This window comes from Cyprinus carpio, chromosome A20 (assembly GCF_018340385.1).
Source record: "Cyprinus carpio isolate SPL01 chromosome A20, ASM1834038v1, whole genome shotgun sequence".
Taxonomy (NCBI): Eukaryota; Metazoa; Chordata; class Actinopteri; order Cypriniformes; family Cyprinidae; genus Cyprinus; species Cyprinus carpio.
In genome coordinates, this window is record NC_056591.1 from 14,213,252 (window position 1) to 14,232,294 (window position 19,043).

At 37.0% G+C, this 19,043-nt stretch overlaps 1 protein-coding gene across 1 annotated transcript in view; it reads left to right on the forward strand.

The window, feature by feature from the left end:
- LOC109045026 (nesprin-1-like) overlaps window positions 1-19,043 on the forward strand; it is a 115,547-nt gene that overhangs the window by 15,656 nt on the left and 80,848 nt on the right. The window contains 44 exon segments of the mRNA XM_042778325.1: window positions 420-557; window positions 731-895; window positions 1,054-1,166; window positions 1,339-1,507; window positions 1,745-1,841; window positions 2,997-3,172; window positions 3,174-3,195; window positions 3,326-3,406; window positions 3,409-3,482; window positions 3,716-3,865; window positions 4,027-4,062; window positions 4,065-4,172; window positions 4,669-4,818; window positions 5,012-5,158; window positions 5,161-5,172; window positions 5,969-6,133; window positions 6,222-6,356; window positions 6,441-6,599; window positions 6,681-6,695; window positions 6,697-6,822; window positions 6,824-6,891; window positions 7,672-7,774; window positions 7,867-8,010; window positions 8,277-8,399; window positions 8,401-8,421; window positions 8,623-8,718; window positions 11,007-11,147; window positions 11,235-11,395; window positions 11,877-12,027; window positions 12,171-12,401; window positions 12,496-12,594; window positions 13,251-13,438; window positions 13,532-13,655; window positions 13,791-13,957; window positions 14,274-14,427; window positions 14,529-15,154; window positions 16,119-16,298; window positions 16,699-16,849; window positions 16,941-17,102; window positions 17,552-17,734; window positions 17,848-17,934; window positions 17,937-17,951; window positions 18,073-18,276; window positions 18,377-18,584. Coding sequence (XP_042634259.1) covers window positions 420-557; window positions 731-895; window positions 1,054-1,166; window positions 1,339-1,507; window positions 1,745-1,841; window positions 2,997-3,172; window positions 3,174-3,195; window positions 3,326-3,406; window positions 3,409-3,482; window positions 3,716-3,865; window positions 4,027-4,062; window positions 4,065-4,172; window positions 4,669-4,818; window positions 5,012-5,158; window positions 5,161-5,172; window positions 5,969-6,133; window positions 6,222-6,356; window positions 6,441-6,599; window positions 6,681-6,695; window positions 6,697-6,822; window positions 6,824-6,891; window positions 7,672-7,774; window positions 7,867-8,010; window positions 8,277-8,399; window positions 8,401-8,421; window positions 8,623-8,718; window positions 11,007-11,147; window positions 11,235-11,395; window positions 11,877-12,027; window positions 12,171-12,401; window positions 12,496-12,594; window positions 13,251-13,438; window positions 13,532-13,655; window positions 13,791-13,957; window positions 14,274-14,427; window positions 14,529-15,154; window positions 16,119-16,298; window positions 16,699-16,849; window positions 16,941-17,102; window positions 17,552-17,734; window positions 17,848-17,934; window positions 17,937-17,951; window positions 18,073-18,276; window positions 18,377-18,584 — 6,025 coding nt within the window.

Sequence of the window (19,043 nt, forward strand, 5' to 3'; positions counted from 1 at the left end):
ACGCATGCAGACAATGCTAATATACATTAGAGCTGAGAGCTCTCGTTGCTCTCATAATCCTGGGCACTACACTAGTGTGCGGTGTCTGTTGCTTTCTGTAGCGCCCACGGACATGTTCCATATTCAGAAGAACCAGAGCTCTAGCAGGGACCGCACGGGTAGAGAGAAAGTGGAAAATTGGAGGCCATTATTGCATGAATACATGCATGTGCAATTTGGCTGTTTTAAATTATTTTTCAGCTTTTGGCATGTCTCTCTTTCTCTTGCTTTGTCATTTTTTTGTACAGGTTGTGTTATCTTGAGGTCTTTCTCCTATTAGCAATACACGTTATTTGAATATTCAGAATTTCAGTAATTCCATTTCCTGTAGTACTCTCTTTCTTTATTTCTTTCACTCACTCTCTCTCTCTCTCTTTTAGACATTCAAGCATTATCGTGTACAGTTTGAGGTGCAGAGAAGACAAGTGGAAAAATGCATTCAGTCCAGTCAGAAGGATGGCAAGCTGACCGCAGATCAGGCTCTGGTCAAACAGGCCTGGGAGAGACTGTCTGCAAGGGTAAGATACACCATAGATTTTATTATTTTATATGAAGCTAATTATTATACATAGACTAGCCCTAATCCTAGTCCATTTACTTTATTTATGAATCATTGAATAAATTTTCACCTTTGAGGATATTCACAGATTATTTTTTTGTGACAAATTTTGGGTTATTTTTCTTGCTGCAGCTTTTGGATTGGCATCTACAGCTGGATAGTGGTTTGCCTCATCCTCTGGGGCAAGTTGGAGTGTGGTTACATCAGGCAGAGAAGATCCTACGAGAGGAGCTGGTCCCTCAGCAAGTCCATGATGAGCCTGCCAAAGCCATTCACAAAAAGCGACTACATGACCAGGTAAAATAGGATGTATAGGATGTATGCTAACTAAAATAGGATTAATGGAGAATGGATGAATGAGAATCCATTAATGAATATTACCAAAACTACAAAAACCTTCACATTATACTTTAACATGAATCCTGAGTTTTGCATTTATCTGTTTTGTTGTGCAGGAGATCTTAAGGCTTCTTGAAAGACATAAGCAGACCTTGCAGTTAATACACAGAGACAGATGTGTTAATAATGTCCCCATTCCCATGGAACAACTGCAAGATATGGCAGAGAGGTAAACATCATAACAGATAACCTCAAAAATGAATAAAGAGATACATTATATTATATTATATTATATTATATTATATTATATTATATTATATTATATTATATTATATTATATTATATTATATTATATTATATTATATTATATTATTAATCTGTTTTTATTTAACTGCTTTCAGATTAAATTACATATCTACCTCCTCCCACGTTCACTTGAGCAAACTGGAATTCTGGGAGTCAAAATACTCTATGCTGGCATTTTTGACACTAACCGAGTCCAAGCTAAAATCCTGGATCATTAAATATGACCGACTGGAATCAATGGAGCTTTTGCTTCAAAGCTATGGTGTAAGTTTACAAGCCAGAGGGATTCTATAAAAGTTTTTTTTTTTCTTTTTTTTCCTTCTTCTCTCAGCTCCTCCATTGCCCAACCATACAAATAACTTTTGTATTTCATACATAGAGATGCCCTTTCTATCACATTTAGTAGAGCCTGAGATATGTTAAAGATGCTTATTTCTTTATGCTTTGACTCAGCAGTTAAATGATCTGATATTCACTTTTGTTCATTCTCTGCTTCTCTAGGATTTTGTGGAGGGGCAGCAGTTCTTTGAGAAGTATGAATCCAGCCACCAGGCTCTTATAAATGCTGCAGAGCTCTACATTAAAACAGACAGCTCAGGTATGCTTCATATGCTAATAATTATGTGTTTTTATATGTACAGTATATACTGTATGTCCATGGTTTTGCTAAATTTGTAGTATGGTACTTTTTAGCAATGATTTTGCAGGTTTATCCTGGTTTCACTGTGCAATTACTTATTTTTCTCATCACTTTATATGAGAATCATCAAATATAGCAAAATATGTTTTTCTGATTTATAAAAGAAGGCACACAGGGAAGGAGGGGCCCACACAAGATTTTTATAATGGGCCTCATGAATTTTAGCAGTAGTGGCGGCCTTGGGGGAATCAAAAAATATATTTGTAATGTACAAATCAGATCATGGCTGTGCAGATAAAGGCACAGTTTTTTAGAGAAAATGCTTCACATTTCACCATCTCAGTGTCCAGAGGGCAGAATGGTACCAGCTCACCTCGTTTCACCGTTTAATCCTTGTGGACTCAGTAGTCAATCAGTCTGTGCCTGTAGCATCTTTCCTGCTTTCTCTGTCTCTCTCTCTCTGTGTTTCATTCTTGCTCTTTTTCCTTTTGGTTTTTCTTTTTCCTTCTACGCTCATGCCCCTCTCCTCGGGCCACTGGTAAATGAGGTTTTCCCAGGCACAGAGCTCAAAAGGGAATTCCAGTCCATTATTGCAGATACTGTATTCTAATTGGGTTTCTCTGGGCAATAGACTGCCAACATGTTGCTTTGTTCGTGCCTAAGGCAATCTCAAAATAGAGGTGGTCTTTGTGTTATATATCTGAAGTGTGATTGGAAGATCAAACAATACATCTCCCAGAAGCCAATCACATCTTATCCTTGTGATTTAGTGCAGTGGTTCTCAACTGGTGGGTCGCAACACAAAACTGGGTCATGGGTCTGTTCTAAAAGCATCTAAGACAGGAGATAATATAGAAATAAATAAAATATAATGTTCTGTGATAATATAGAAATAAATAAGATTTAATCTCAAATAATCTATTAAAATTAGAAATGTTGCTCTTGCAACTAACTGAAATAAAATTTTAAGTTGAAGCATTAAAATGACTAATAAAAAATGTAACTAATTAACTTTTAAAAGGGAAGGATAAATGCTTGTTGTTGACACTAAGGACCCTATTTATTAGTGCTTTCTTGAATCTGCTTTTGTATGTGCATGTTTTGACGTTATAGTTGAGGGAGGGGTAAAGCTCTTTCTGCGAGAGGTATCTGATCAGTGGAGGAGTTTGTCGGTGGAGGTGCGAAGCGTAAGGTCTATGCTGGAGGAGGTGCAGTGTAACTGGCTGAGGTACAACAGCTGCGTGGCCTCATTGCAGGCCTGGCTGGAGGACGCTCAGGGGGCTCTCAGACCAACCCGAGAACACCAAACGGGTGAGACATCCACATACTGTAAATGTGGGCAAGCCTTTGAAAATACCTAGTAGGGTTATTTTTATAATACATTCACATTCTCTCTTGTTCTTCTAGGAGTTTCTTTTTTTTAATATTTTTTTTTTTTATTATATTTTTTCGTAATCTTTGGATGGACCAGCATGCTGCTATGAATGATGCAGGAAACTTTCTGATTGAGACTTGTGATGAAACGTGACATGTGACATAAAACATCAGCTCCTGCTTCTTAATGGAAGATGGAGGGAACTATTTCTGATGGTCAAACAGGTAAACAAGCTTGTGCAGTTCTTAAAGACAAGAAATTTGTCAGGTTTAAAGAGAGTGTTCACCCAAAAATCTAAATACTTTACATAAAAATGTATACCTTTGTTTCTTCCTTTAATGTCAGAACTACTATAAATAGTATTTTTTTTGTTTCATAGAGGAAAGAAAGTCATATGGAGTTTATATTTAAGTTAACTCTTCTTTTAATTATAAAGTCTGTTTTGCTCTCTCCAAAGTATGCTCGTCTTCCTGAGACTCATAAGGTGAGGATGCAACAGGATGTCAGCTTAGACATACAAGAGTTTCTGGACACGTCCATTTCCAAACTTTCCTCACCACTTCAAGTGTCATTATTGGATGTTAAAGACTTTATGCAGGATGTTGAGGTAAAGAGGTTTCAACATTCAATTTATTGGGAGTGTATTGTTTCTTCTTTTTTCTGTATGTGAGCTTGGCCATACAGAAAATATAAATATAAGACTATAATGCCAGTTCGTTCATTTGAGTTTAACCTAAGCTTTCTGATATCATTTCACATGCATTGTAGGACATTAAGCACAGGCTGCCTGGTTTGGAAGCACAATATATAAGGCGGCTCCTCGCTCGGCACAGCTTCTGGCCAAAGACTCTGTTCATGGTAGTGGAACTAAAGCACTTCTTCTTGTAACAGCCACCGAAGCACAGCTCCATCAGGTTTGTGCTATGTTTGCACAATATTATGTTATTATATTCCATCTGAAAAAATGAAAAATTCTAAGGTAATTTTTATTTGGTGGAACACAGAATCAGACATTTAGCAGGAATGTTCACACTAGTCTTTTCAGTATAATTAAAGTGATGGTGACCAAGGAGAAGATGCTCCAGAAGAACACCATAACCATGATAAAGAAATCGGAAATGGCTGCAGAAACTTGAATGCAAGAACCTTAAATGCTAAATGTCTTTTGGAGCACTTTATGGTACTTTCTATCAGTGTTAGAGCTAGACAGCCTCTGGTCACCATTCACTTTCATTATATGGAAAATAATAGCAGAACATCCTGCTAAATATCTGATTCTGTGTTCCACCAAATAAAAACATAATCACATACGTTTGCAACAATATGAGGGTGAATAAATCAAAGAATTTTCATTTTCAGTGACATGTCTGAGAATAAATGTTGTGTCATTGTGTGTTTGTATCCTCACAGCTGAAAGAAAAGTGTCCTTTAATTTTGAGGGAGTGCCAGGCTCTATGTCCTCTGTTAGAGGAGTTAGAGAAACAAATCTCAGCTTTCTACCAGACAGCGGAGCATGCTGGACACATCATCACACAGCAACACAACCAGGAAATGTGCCAGGTCAGTACAGACCACTGGGTGAAAAAGATGATTAGACCATGAAGGATACTGTGTGGTGAAATAGTAATGATGTGGCAAATAATAAGTGCCTGTCTTCTGTAAACCCACAAGGATTCAGAAAAGGTCCCTGGCTGTATCTGTGTGAACTAGAATTGATCTCTGTGTTTATTTCTGTTTTATTCATTTTTGGCAGGAGCTGCAAACTCAACAGCAGACCTGTAAGCGTTGTGTTTGCGCTGTGGAGTGCAGTTACATGTCCCTACAGAGGGCACTGTGCTGTACGAAATCTCTACACGATTTTGACATGTCTCTTCTGCAGAACAGAGTAACCGAGATTCAGCCACCACTGCACAGGTCGGACTACATTATAGATTTACAATACTATTTTCATACACTACCATTCAAATGTTTGGAGTCAGCAAGATTTTTATTTCTTTTATTCAGCAAGTTGTTTTAAAAAATAGTAAATACATTTGTAATGTTTTAAAATATTTTCTATTTCAAGAAATGTTTCTTGAGTCCAAATCAGATGATTTGATTTCTGATGGATTTGAACTGTTGTTTCATAGTATGCTTTATAGAAATAGTCAGAATAATGCTGGCTTCAACATTTGCACTTTTTACAGTTTTTTGCATTTTTTATGTTGTTTTGTATTTCTCATTATGATTGTCAAGGAATAATTTTCCCAAAAATGTAAAATTCTATCATTTACTCATATGTCAAGCCTATATACTGTTATTTTTTTTTTCTGGGGAAATCACACAAAAAAAAAAAAAAAAATTACAAAAATAAAATAAGAATTCTTAAAAATTTGCAGAGAGTCATTTTTATATATATTATATATCTATATCTATATATATATATATATATATATATATATATATAAACACAACATGGAGAACATGGACTGCCAAACTCAATAAATAAATAAGGTGCCATTAAAGTAGTCCATATGACTCTTGTGCTGTAATCCAAGTCTTTTGAAGTCCTACAAAATTGAAGTCAAAATTGTTGAAAATCCTCACCTCTGCTGCATCTCTAAGTGGAGATTCTCTAACTCTTGCTTTTGTTTCACGGAAAAAAATCACTAGTTTGCATTAATCCATCAACTACAGAGCTGATGGAGTAACTGTGTTCTACTCTGATCAGGCTCTGATGCAGGAGGCTTTAGAATGGAGGCAGGTGGCACAGACTAATGGCAGCCTCATGCGGAGGTATGAAGAGTCTCGTGCTGACCTGGAGAAGGCGCTGCGTGTGGGCCAGGCCTGTTTAAAGGAAAGGGGAGACCCAGATGAGCTGTTCCGCAAACATAATGTATGTCAATAATGGCTTAATCGGCGAACCCTTCAAACATATTTAACTTGTCTTGTTTTTCTAATTATGTCTGCAATTATTTGCTCAGGAGTTCTTTGGGCGACTGGACCAGCATATTTTAAGTGCTTATTTAAAGGCGTGTGATGACCTCACTGATATCATCTCTGAGGAAGACCAACAGAGTCTGCGGGAGACAGTCAGACGACTGCATAAGCAATGGAAGGTCAGTTGAAAGTTTAAAAAAGATGAACATTTAGACATCTTAAAATCTCCTAAAGGATTCATCTTAATGCAATTTTTCTACCAGGACATTCAAGCCGAGGCCCCATCCCATCTGCTCAGACTCCGGGTCGAAACAGAGAGGCGTTTGGTGATGACCATCTTACAGGAGTGTTGGGCAGAGCTGAAAAGGGAGGACAAGGCCCTGCTCATAGACGGCAGTGAAAAAATTATCAAAGAACACCGGGTGAGACAGAACAGATGAAGAAAAGATCATGCAAGTTACATTTCATGAAAAATTTTAACATTTATTTATGTGTCTTTATAGGCCTTTTTCAAACAGAAAAAACCCACTTTCTGTTTGTGAGAAGCGACTAAAGACAATGGAGCATCTCTGTCAGGATCTTCTAGAGAATGACAAAGGCTATCAAATGCTGGAGGAGACCAGAGATCATCTTTCAGAGGTCAGGGGGTTTAGTAGAACGAACATACTTGAGACTACAACAGGACCCGGATAAATGGATAGAGTGGCATGCCAGGTGAGATGCAAATGTTACATTTAAAAATAGGACACATTATAGGATGAAATCTGTCTATGTTGCTTGTTAATTGCAATTAAATTAAAAATATTGTATTAAATGCACTTAGCTGAAGTTTAGAGAGATTTTTGACCTACTTAAGCAAGGCCCTTTTTTTAAAAAAAAAACTTTTTATATGCAATTTTTATATGCAATTATAGAATTACTTAAATTACACTGTACTGCCCAATATAGCATTTATTATAAAATAAAATGTATTTAACGTAAGTTCTATTAAAACTTGTATTTAATGTATTTAAATTGTAAATACAAATGATGAACATGCAATTTAGTACTTATATAATATACTTATAAAATGTTTTAACTTTGAATATCATATTATATAAAATAACACACTATAGTTAAAATTATAATCAAGTACTTTTAATGTGCTTTTGTATTAGTCAACATCAAAATAAGTGTACTTTTAAAGCACAGCAAAAGATTATTAAAACAATTATTTAAAATGTACTTTAAAGTAAAATTTTCAATTTGACATTATTATGAAATTAACTAATAAGTGTACTTAAGTGTGTTATAATAGTACTTAAGTGTGCTAAGAAGCAGTCATTAAAGTGTACTTTCTTTTAATTAAGGTCTTTTATTTCTCCTGCAAGTACTTAAAAACTGTTAAAATTTTAATTAAGCACACTTTCTCACAAGGGACAATAAATGCTGGTGATCAGGTTGTGTGAAATTTTCAGGATTTTTTTTATTTTATTTTTTTGTGCTGTGCTCCAGGTTCAGTGAGCTGTCTGGATGGCTTCTTTTCCAGCAGACGACTCAGAGTGGTGCTGAAATCTCCTCTGTCCAGGTGAGCTCACCCCAAATCAACATGATTAATGCTCATCTGCATACTGTATATGTGTATGCAGACCACTGTCTGTTATGTGACTCCAGCTGACCTCTCTCTTTCCTCCCTCTGCAGACGGTAAGGCTCAGGGTGAGTCTCTGGACTGGCTCAAAGCTCGTCTTGCTGTCCTGGAGGACATAAGTCCTGAGAGTGAGGGCCACACACAGAGAGCTGCTCTTGATAAACTCTCACAACAGTTTTCTGCACTGCTGCTGTCTCTGTCTGAGGTGAAGGATCCTTTTTATGTCTTCATGTTTGCTCATGCCCACTTAGTTCTGGGCCATAAATGCCTTTTTCACTTTGGAAAGGAAATGGTATGCAAAAAGAAAATGTTTATGCAATGTGTTAATACATGGCTATTGGAGTAAAATTCTCCATATTTGCATATCATTTACAGGAACTTTGCATTGTACAGATATCTGTGGCATTACTGTTTATGACATTTTGCTCTGATGATATTTTGCATGGTTTAACTCTTTTACTGTTTTCTCAGGATGTTCCTGTTGCAGGGGCCAGTGATGGGAACATAGAGGCTGGAGAGCAGTTGAAGGAGGAGGTGATCCAGACACAGGAGCACAGAAGAATACTGAACGCAGTGAATGTAACAGAGGCCAAACCAGCTGCTCCTCATTTACCAGGTAGAATTAATTTTGCTGACACACATAATGAAATAGACATGATGAATCTGCTCATCGATTTTATTTGCTAATCTGATTTCTGTGAATCATGCATGATATTCCAAAGGGGAAATATCAGAATTAAATTTTTTTTTTTTTTTTCCTTTCCTTTTTCCTTTCTCACTCATGACTGTCTTACCCTTTCATGGTGTGTGTACATATCAAAATATGAAAACCCAGCAAAAAAAAGAGACAGATCTCCGTTCTCAAAGTAATTTCTGTAAAGAAGACCGGGCAGCTCAGGAGAAACACCTGCAGGTAACGCTTTCAATCCAAAAATGATATTTACACATAGGTCATATTATAATTTGTTTTAAATTAGATTAACACCAATAACTTGAAGGTATCTGTAAGTGTTCTCTAATTTTGATCTGTTTATGTATGTGTGTGTGTGTGTGTGTGTGTGTGTGTGTGTGTGTGTATACAGGTGCTGGTCATATAATTTGAATATCATCAAAAAATTTATTTCACTAATTACATTCAAAAAGGGAAAATTGTATATTATATTCATTCATTACACACAGACTGATATATTACAAATGTTTATTTCTTTTAATTTTGATGATTATGACTGACAACTAAGGAAAATCCCAAATTCAGTATCTCAGAAATTTAGAATATTGTGAAAAGGTTCTATATTGAAGACACCTAGTGCCACACTCTAATCAGTTAATTAACTCAAAACACCTGCAAAGGCCTTTAAATGGTCCCTCAGTCTAGTTCTGTAGGCTACACAATCATGGGGAAGACTGCTGACTTGACAGTTGTCCAAAAGACGACCGTTGACACCTTGCACAAAGAGGGCAAGACACAAAAGGTCATTGCAAAAGAGGCTGGGTGTTCACAGAGCTCTGTGTCTAAGCATATTAATAGAGAGCCAAAGGGAAGGAAAAAATGTGGTAGAAAAAAGTGTACAAGCAATAGGGATAACTGCACCCTGGAGAGGATTGTGAAACAAAACCCATTCAAAGATGTGGGGGAGATTCACAAAGAGTGGACTGCAGCTGGAGTCAGTGCTTCAAGAACCACTGCGCACAGACGTATGCAAGACATAGGTTTCAGCTGTTGCATTCCTTGTGTCAAGCCACTCTTGAACAACAGACAGCGTCAGAAGCGTCTCGCTTCAAAAAGGACTGGACTGCTGCTGAGTGGTCCAAAGTTATGTTCTCTGAAATTTTGCATTTTCTTTGGATATCAGGGTCCCAGAGTCTGGAGGAAGAGAGGAGAGGTACACAATCCACATTGCTTGAAATCAGGGTCCCAGAGTCTGGAGGCAGTGATGGTTTGGGGTGCCATGTCATCTGCTGGTGTTGGTCCACTGTGTTTTCTGAGGTCCAAGGTCAACGCAGCCGTATACCAGAAAGTTTTAGAGCACTCCATGCTTCCCTCTGCTGACCAACTTTATGGAGATGCAGATTTCCTTTTCCAACAGGACTTGGCACCTGCACACAGTGCCAAAGCTACCAGTACCTGGTTTAAGGACCATGGTATCCCTGTTCTTAATTTGCCAGCAAACTCGCCTGACCTTAACTCCATAGAAAATCTATGGGGTATTGTGAAGAGGAAGATGCGATATGCCAGACCCAAGAATGCAGAGGAGCTGAAGGCCACTATCAGAGCAACCTGGGCTCTCATAAGCACCTGAGCAGTGCCACAGACTGATTGACTCCATGCCACGCCGCATTGCTGCAGTAATTCAGGGAAAAGGAGCCCCAACTAAGTATATAGTGCTGTACATTCTCATACTTTTCATGTTCATACTTTTCAGTTGGACAAGATTTTTAAAAATCCTTTCTTTGTATTGGTCTTAAGTAATATTCTAATTTTATGAGATACTGAATTTGGGATTTTCCTTAGTTGTCTGTTATAATCATCAAAATTAAAAGAAATAAACATTTGAAATCAGTCTGTGTAATGAATGAATATAATATACAAGTTTCACTTTTTGAATGGAATTAGTGAAATAAATCAACTTTTTGATGATATTCTAATTATATGACCAGCACCTGTATACACACACACACACACACACACACACCAAAAATGATTATTATTAAATATTAATCATAAATCATGATTTTTTTTTTATATTAGATATCTTATAATTAACGCTCATTCTCATTTTAAAAAACTGTTATGCCAAGCTCTAAACAATTTTTATTTTTTTTATTAATTAGAAATGTAATAAAATAAATGAATAAATAAATAATAAGTAAAAAAAAAATCCATTATACTTAATCCTTATCCAGTAATCACAAACAACTGGAAAAGTCATGGGGACTTGGAATGTTGTTGTGGACAATGGGGGTCCTTGGAATCAAAAAGACCTTAAAATACTCCTCTCTTCAGAGGGCCGAGCAGACAGTCATTACTGTTTGGCTGTTGTTTGAGTGCATACTTACTGTTTGTGCATAAAGTGTAAGCCTGTAATGCAACGCAAAAAACAGCAAGAAATGAAATCACTCAGATTACTTGCAGTTGGTTTCACCTTTACAACAATTAGTGGTGAAATGGTAGAGTAATGTGTGATTCTCACTGGTCATTAGGTCACTGTGAGTGCATGGCAGGAGTTTGACATGGAGAGAGAGGCCATCTGGCAGTTTGTGTGTCTTGTGAGTCCTGTCCTGCAGAGGGAGCTCATCTTCAGCAGCCTGGACAACTTCAAGATTGAAATGAAAAATGTTAAAGTGAGAACACAGACAGAAAATATAGTAGTTTGTTTAATGATCTTTTGGCTGAGAATAATACTCATATCTGTGTGTGTGTTTGTTTAGGAGCTTCATGAGCAGGGTAACATGTTTGCTGTCAGAGCTGAGTCACTGGTGAAGAAGGCAGGAGATATTAAACTCGGTCCTCAGAATCAGTCTTTACTACAGGATCAGGCCCAGTCCACAAAAGAGAGACTTCAGGAGATACAGGCCAGCCTCAGGAAAATGTAAGACAGGTTTAAGTCATACATGTAATGTACAATTTAAGAGAATTTCATTTTCAATTATGTCAGATTGCAGTAATCTTTAACAACCTCACTCAGAAATGCCCTGTTATATTTTTGGCCATTTTTATTTTAAAGTACAATCATTATGTTTCTAAATATACAAATACAAAATGTAAAGTACTTGATTATAATGTCAGCTGTAGTATATTAATTAATGGATACATTTAAAGTTAATATATTTTTTAGATTTTAGTAGTAAATTGCAGCTTCATTACAACTGTTATAATAAATATATTTAAATACATGACATGACATTACTTACAAGTTTCAATAAAAGTATATTTTAGATTGCCATAAATGCTTATCAGTACATTTGGCAGTACACTTCAACCATATTCCATGAAATTCCATGAAATTCCATACAAACATTGCATGCATTTCATGAGTGGTGCTTCTTTCCTGTTTGTCTCTGTTCCAACAGCATGTCAGATCTGGAGATGATGCACAGATGGTGGCAAGGTTTCAGCCGTGAGTCTGAGGCTTTCTTCTCTTGGGTCTGTGAAAGTAAGAAGGATCTTGAAGCTTTCAGCAGAACCTCTGCCAACCTGGATGAGCAGATAAACAATGTGGAGGTAAACAGAGATGATGGATATTGTAAACCTGGATCAGAAGACTGTAACTTAATAAACATAACCAAATTAACCAGACAACATGATAGGTTTCATTTAGCACTCAATGAATGATGGCTCTGCATTGTTTTTTTTCTCCTTCTTAGATGCTGAAGAAGGGCTTAGAGGAGAAGATGGACGTCTTTTAGTCGATTGGAGACACAGAGTTTCAGATCTTAATTCATTTCATCACACCGAATGAGGCAGGGCGAATTAAAGCACGGCTGACACAGATTGGGAGATACCGGGAGGAGTTTAAGAACAATGTGGAGCAACGAGAAGCAGAGCTTCACTCTAGATTGAAAAATACAAAACAGTTTATCCAAGATCTCAATGAGGTGACATAACATACAGTACATGACTCTCCTCTGATCTGATATATTATTTAAGCCATTTTAGATGTGTGTTACTCAATGTTTTCACGCATCTTAGGTGGAAGGTTTCCTGAATGGACTACAAGAAAAACTGAACGTACCAGTTACTTCCTGTACATCAGCATCAACAACATATAAAACTCTCCATGAACATATGGTTAGTATTACATATGTTTGGGAACAGGTGACATAAAAACTGAAATAAAACAGTCCCCATACCATATATACTGTACCATCTTGACCAGGGGTGTCAAACTCAAATTTGGGGACACTATGCCAACAGCTTCAACAAATACCATTATTTATACAATCAATGCAATCTAATTTTGATGTAACAGTTAGAAATTGTTTAAATGGAAAATGACTTAAAATGTATAATAATCAGTTCACATGTACAGCATGATATTTGTGAAAATTAATTAATTTTAAAGTCAGAAAAATAAAATGAAGTATTAGTCGCAGCATGTCTGTTTGTTGCTGTCTCCTAGGATACAGCTTCAGTTCATTTTTATTTTAGGGCTATAATAAGCCATGTAGAAAAAAATTGACTGCTGTTTAATAATCCTTAAGAGAGTAACGAAGACCAAACCAAAATGCAGAAAGTAAAAATCAATTTGCAGACTGGATTAAAGGATAAACTATTTATACTTGAATGGTTGTAAGTAATAATCCCCATATTCTGCCTGAGGGCCATTAGTATGAGACCCCTATTCAAGGTCATATACATATTTAAAAATCTGTTTATTTAAAGGCATTTGAGTCTGCAAGAGTAACATTTATGTATGACACAAACTGTGTTTCCTTCATTCTCAGGATGTAGTACAGCGTCTACAGCAGCTGGGGCCCAGGTTGATGTCTCTGAGTCTGGGCTGGAGAAGGCTCCATGATGCCGGACAGCTGGAGAAAGCTGTGGTTGACCTTCAGCAAGTTCACAAATTACATACCCAGCAAGCCACTGAAAAACAATCAAAACTGGAGAACCTGTTGACTCTGTGGCAAAGGCATGTGTTTAAATGTATATTTGTCACATAATCTTTGTTACACAAATTAAAACTGTAATGTAAAATGCAATGTTTTGACTCTCTGGTTTTTAGATATGAGAGAGATCTCTCACTTTTGCAGTCCTGGTTGAACAGGTGTGAGTCTCTATGCAGTTCAGATTCTCCCTACCTGACCGCAGACAATGTGAAGCTACACAGCCAGATTCAGATGCTGCAGGTGAAGTCAGAGGGCATTTTAGGGATTTTAGGGAACCAACACTCTTGGTTCCTTTTTTAAATTCCTGTTGTGTGAAAATGTGGGACTGTGTCTTTAATAGCAAATAACCCATTTTTTCCCCCTATAATGTACAAGGACATGCAGTCAGAAGTTCCCTCTCAGGAGTCTTTGTTGGAAAGTTTGGAGATCCGTGCAAAGTCTCTGTACTCTTCAGCTTCAGAGGAAAGGACCGCAGAGCTTAGAGATCTTCACTGTAACCTGGAAGAAAGGTGGTGTTCTCTCAGTACCAGTATACCACTCAGGTAAATTTTTTATTTTTTTTTATTTTGGCTTTTTAGTCCTTGTCATTTGGCTTTAAGTCTATATGTTTGCAGATGTGCTTCTAAAATATACATGAGGCCATATGCAAAATCTGTCCATAATGAGGATGTTTCCTCATGCATTATCAAGTAGTAAAACATGGTGCAATGGTCAAAAGTTTGGAAGAAGTCTCTCATGCTGATCAAGGCTGCATTTATTTGATCAAAAATTCTTTATAAAATACTCACTGCATGTTTGTTTAGTTTTTATTAGTTTAATATGGATGGTGAGACCTGACCTTTAATTTTGTATTTTCAGGATTCGGGAACTTCAGTCCCATCTTTCTAAGTTGGAGCAGTTCAGTCAGGTCTCGCTTGCTCTGACTCAGTGGAGTGAGAACTTCCTCAGGCACATCCAAAGCACCTGCAAAGTCAGCATAACTGATCCACAGTCTGCTGATTCCAAAACCAAGGTACATTATGTCTTTATAGTAGGCCTAAATCATCCAATCATCATCCTTTCATGTCTAAAGTGAAAAATATATAAATATCTGTTTTCTCCAATGGTTTAAAGGAGGACAAGATATCCCTTCAGACCCAGGGAAAGTCTCTGGAGGCCTTACAGCCACATCTAGATGCTCTCAGCCCGTCTTTAGCCTCAAAAGACCTGCAACACCTCCAGAGAAGGAAGGAGGATTGCCTTCAACTCTTCAGTGAAGCTCAGAGTTTAGTAGCACATCGAGATGAAGCTCTACTCAAATTAAAAGACTTCTGTGAGACTTACAATAAAGCCAGAACCACTCTACAGACATTCCAGGATGCTGTTGAAGGAAGAGGGAGCTGGGATGACTCCAAAGTCAGGGAAATAAATCAGGAACTTGGGGACCTTGCCAAGGAGTTAGCATGTCTGGAGGTGCAGGCTATTAGCCTGGATATCATCCTGAACAAAGCACATTTTCATTTGCAGGGGTCAGAGGAGGAAAGAACATCCTGCAGAGGGCTGGTGGATGATGTTGTGTTGAGCGTGCAGGTGCTTCAGAGAAGCATTGGGACAAAGCAGAGTGAGGCAGAGGCACTAGCTGCCATGTGGAGTTCCTTTAGGGGACGGAAGGAGCTGCTGCTTGGGAGCCTGGCAAAGCTGGAGGACAGAGTCAATATACCGTGGCCTACAGAAGCCAGCACACATGCCTTTCAACAGAGGTACAGGCACTTATGTTTTCTCTGCCATTACTGTCTTTAGGGCCTTTTCATACCAATTCTGATGTGGCTGGTATTTTGTATCTGGTATTAAAATCTTTTTTGAGTATGATTACAAGTAAACAGTGCTAAATACATAAATAGAGGTGTAAACAGTGTTCAAAATGTTTTCCAATCACTCAAACCACATTCCACGTAGAAGACATCGCATCATGTCGACATCACATTTTCAAAACTAATCCATCCTGACATCAGCAAAAGACCTTGACCAAAATAAGCACCTAAAACATCAGTTAAAATGTATAATATATTTTTAGTATAATTTCTAAAATATCTTAAATTCGAACTCTGGCATTTCACGTAGTTATTTTAGTTTTAATTTAAATATATATATATATTATGATACTGTGCAATTAAATAATTTTTTTTCTATAAATTATAGATTATTAATAAAAAATTATATTTTCCATTTCCATTTTAATTTTAGTTACAATTTTAGTAATTTTGTTGTGTTTGTCATTTTTTTTTTTTTTATTATATGTCTATATTGGTTTTATTCATAATTATTTAAGTTTTAGTTATTTTAGTACATTAAGTGAAATTACATGAGATTAAAAATGAGAATTATTTTATTTCTAGTAATGAAAAAGTTTTTTATGGTTTTAATTTTTTTTTAAATGTAATGGTGTATATATACATAATAAAGTAATAAATAATAAAATATCAATAGAATTATAATAATTAATGTATAAATTTTATAATAATATGTATATTTAGAAGCATGCATATACAATATAAACTGTGCTTTACTGTTGTAAAATTGCATTTTACTGTACATTCCAAAAAACGTGGACTGCATATTGAGCCATTTAGTTGTTTACTGTAAGCAAATGTATGAGTTTTGTAATTTTACTCTAACAATGGCAAAGTTTGTTCTATGCTTTTTTTAAAATAACTCTTTTTTCAGGTTGTGGTTGCTGAAGCAGTTGGAGGAAGAGATCCAAGCCCTACAGCACAGTCAGCTGTGGTTGGGAGAAAGAGGAGAACAACTGGCACACAAAGACTCTGAGCTTGCAGGAGATGCCCAACGGGACGTAGCCTTGGTCCAGTCCACCTGGGAGAGGACTAGGGCAATTATTGTGGAGGAGTGAGTATTTCGTTATCCAAGCCTTATACACTAAGTTCCCATTGAAACTTAGTATGTTTAGATAAAAGAATGGTTTGTCAAATTGAACTTGATATGGATGATTTATGGGAGGGAGAGGCTGGAGTGGGCCAGTGGGTTGATGGATGGGTGTTTTGACAGGTTGCGACTGTTGCCATGTTTAAATGCAGTTTAGGTGTGGTTTATTGTGTGTGCGTTGTTTGATGGATATGTGGGTGAATCTCTAAATAGATTATCCTTTAGATTAAAGAAACTGAAGAAAGGGGAGAGTGTTTTGAGCTATTGCCAAGACTGCAGTGTTTGTTTACATAGCTCTATTGATGTTCCCCTCACTTCGTGCCTAAAATCTGAGACTTGGCTGCTTGTGTTTGTCCCCATACAGCCATGACCTTTGTGCAAACCTTCTGGAGCTCTGTAGGGAATATCAGACCCTGAGAACCAGGATCAGCTCGGTTGTAGAGAGAGCTCATGCCGTCACAATGGCCCAGTCGGACCCGCACAACCCTGAGGATATCCACAGAGCTCTGTCACGGGTTAGTGCCTCAGTGTGTGCCACCTATTAAACAAATGATTTAGATTATGATAACAAGCACACAGGTAATAAGGTTATCTCTGTTTGTTCAGCTGGAAGCGGTGAGGCCAGAGTTGGCGGCCACTAAGGAGGACCTGAATAAGCTCATTGTTGGCAAACGCCTGACCAGCGTACTGAAGAAGCTTCCAGAGGAAAGCATTCAGAGTGAAAATGTCACAATGGAGATGGATGCCATTGTTGATCAGTGGCTGGATGTGAGTGCATTTAATGCTTTTCATTAGACATCATTTTAGCATGCTCGGTTTAGTTCCGATATCGACCAGTTATTGGTTGTCATACAGTTATTGTCTTTTTGAAATAGGCCAGATTTTAAGTATACCATTGCATCCTTTATTCTTTATATTTATCATTTATATATTTTTATGATACAAAAAACAAAAACAAATAACAGTTCAGATAAAAGGGAAGTATTTATACAAAGTTTGTTTGTAAGGAAGGAAGAAAGAAAGAAAAAGAAAGAAAAAAAGAAAGAAAGAAAGAAAGAAAGAGGTAAATAAAAAGAAAGTTATATACATATGGATGGTGATGTAGAAGTGAAATGTATACATCCCTTATGCTGGGGAAATGAGTGTGTCTACTTTCTTATTATTTACTTCACATTATGTACAGGATGCACTAATGGCCAGTGTTCATTTTTGTGCAGATCTCTGAGAGGACGGATACAGACATCAGTCTTTACACTTGCTCCCTTGAGCTGTGGAATGACATTAATAAAATGGCTTATGACATTGAGTGTTGGAGTGCCATCTCTGTCAGTGAGCTCAGTGAAGAAGCTGCCAGTCTTCTCTCTGCTCATGACATGGAAGAACGCCTCTCTGAATTCAAGGTGAGATTTAACCAAGGCGATTTTAACCTTGTAAAATAAACTTTTAATAAAACACATAAAATCAAAACCAAAACATGGTACAAATAAGAACCATCATTTCTGTGTTTGTACAGCTGGAGTTGGATAATAAGGAGGATGAACTGAAGACCTTGCAGGAAAAGATGACACAGCTACAGGAACTGATAAAAACCCAGCACACATACACACTGAACTGCAGGTATTCATCAGCAGTGGTTGTGACATGTTTCATCATCTACTGTAGTATGTAAAGAGAACAAAAAAACACACTGCCAGTCATGGCCATTGGTAAACACAGCACGTGTTCTTGTTCTTTTGAGGTGATGGCTGCAGATCTGAGGAAGCGGATTTCCCATGCTGCAGAAGTGTATGAACAGACCAAAGGCATGTATAAAGACTTCAACTCCCAGAGGCAGCAGCTTCTAGAACTAATTTCACAGATTTCAGAGCAGCTGAAGACCTCGGAGGACTCACTCTCAAAGTTTTCAACATCCTCTGACCCAGAGAATTTTGTTAAGATCAAGGTTAGTGAAGTGACTGAATTTTATTTAAATATAGAGGCAGAATTCTGCTATGTCAGCATGTAACATTCAGTTAAAAATGATATACCCTGTATTTTGTTAGGAGGTTGAGAGGTCACAGAAGCATTTAGAAGTGAGTCTGGATGTAGCAAATGAGTCTCTCAGAGCACTGTGTAGAACATACCCAACTAAGGACCTGACCCTGCTGGGTGATGCTGTCTCCCACCTGGTCAAGAGGAATGAGGAAGTGACACAACGCCGCAGCCAGATCCTGGGGTCTCTTCAGGACACTCTACTGCAGCTCTTCAGTGGTGAGTGTAACACTAAATAATAATACATGAATTAAATGATAAAATGTACACTACGATTCAAATGTTGCATTTTTTTGAAAGAAGTCTTATACTCGCCTAGGCTGTATATATTTGATTAAAAATACAATGAAACTGTAATATGAAGTATAATTACAGTTTAAAATAGCTGCTTTATATTTTAATGTATTTTAAAATTCATTTTACAGTATTCCTGTAATGGCAAAGCTGAATTTTAATTACTCCAGTCTTCAGTGTAACAGGATCCTTCGGAAATTGTATTATTTATTACAGCATTTACCATCACTTTTGATCAGTTTAGTGTGTCTTTGCTGAATAAAGTTAATTTCGTAATTTATTTGTTTGAAAAAAAAAGAGTCTGACTCCAGACTTTTGAACAATAGTGTATGTCTGAGTTATAAGTAAACTAAGATGGGACTTTAGATGGGATTTTAAAACCAC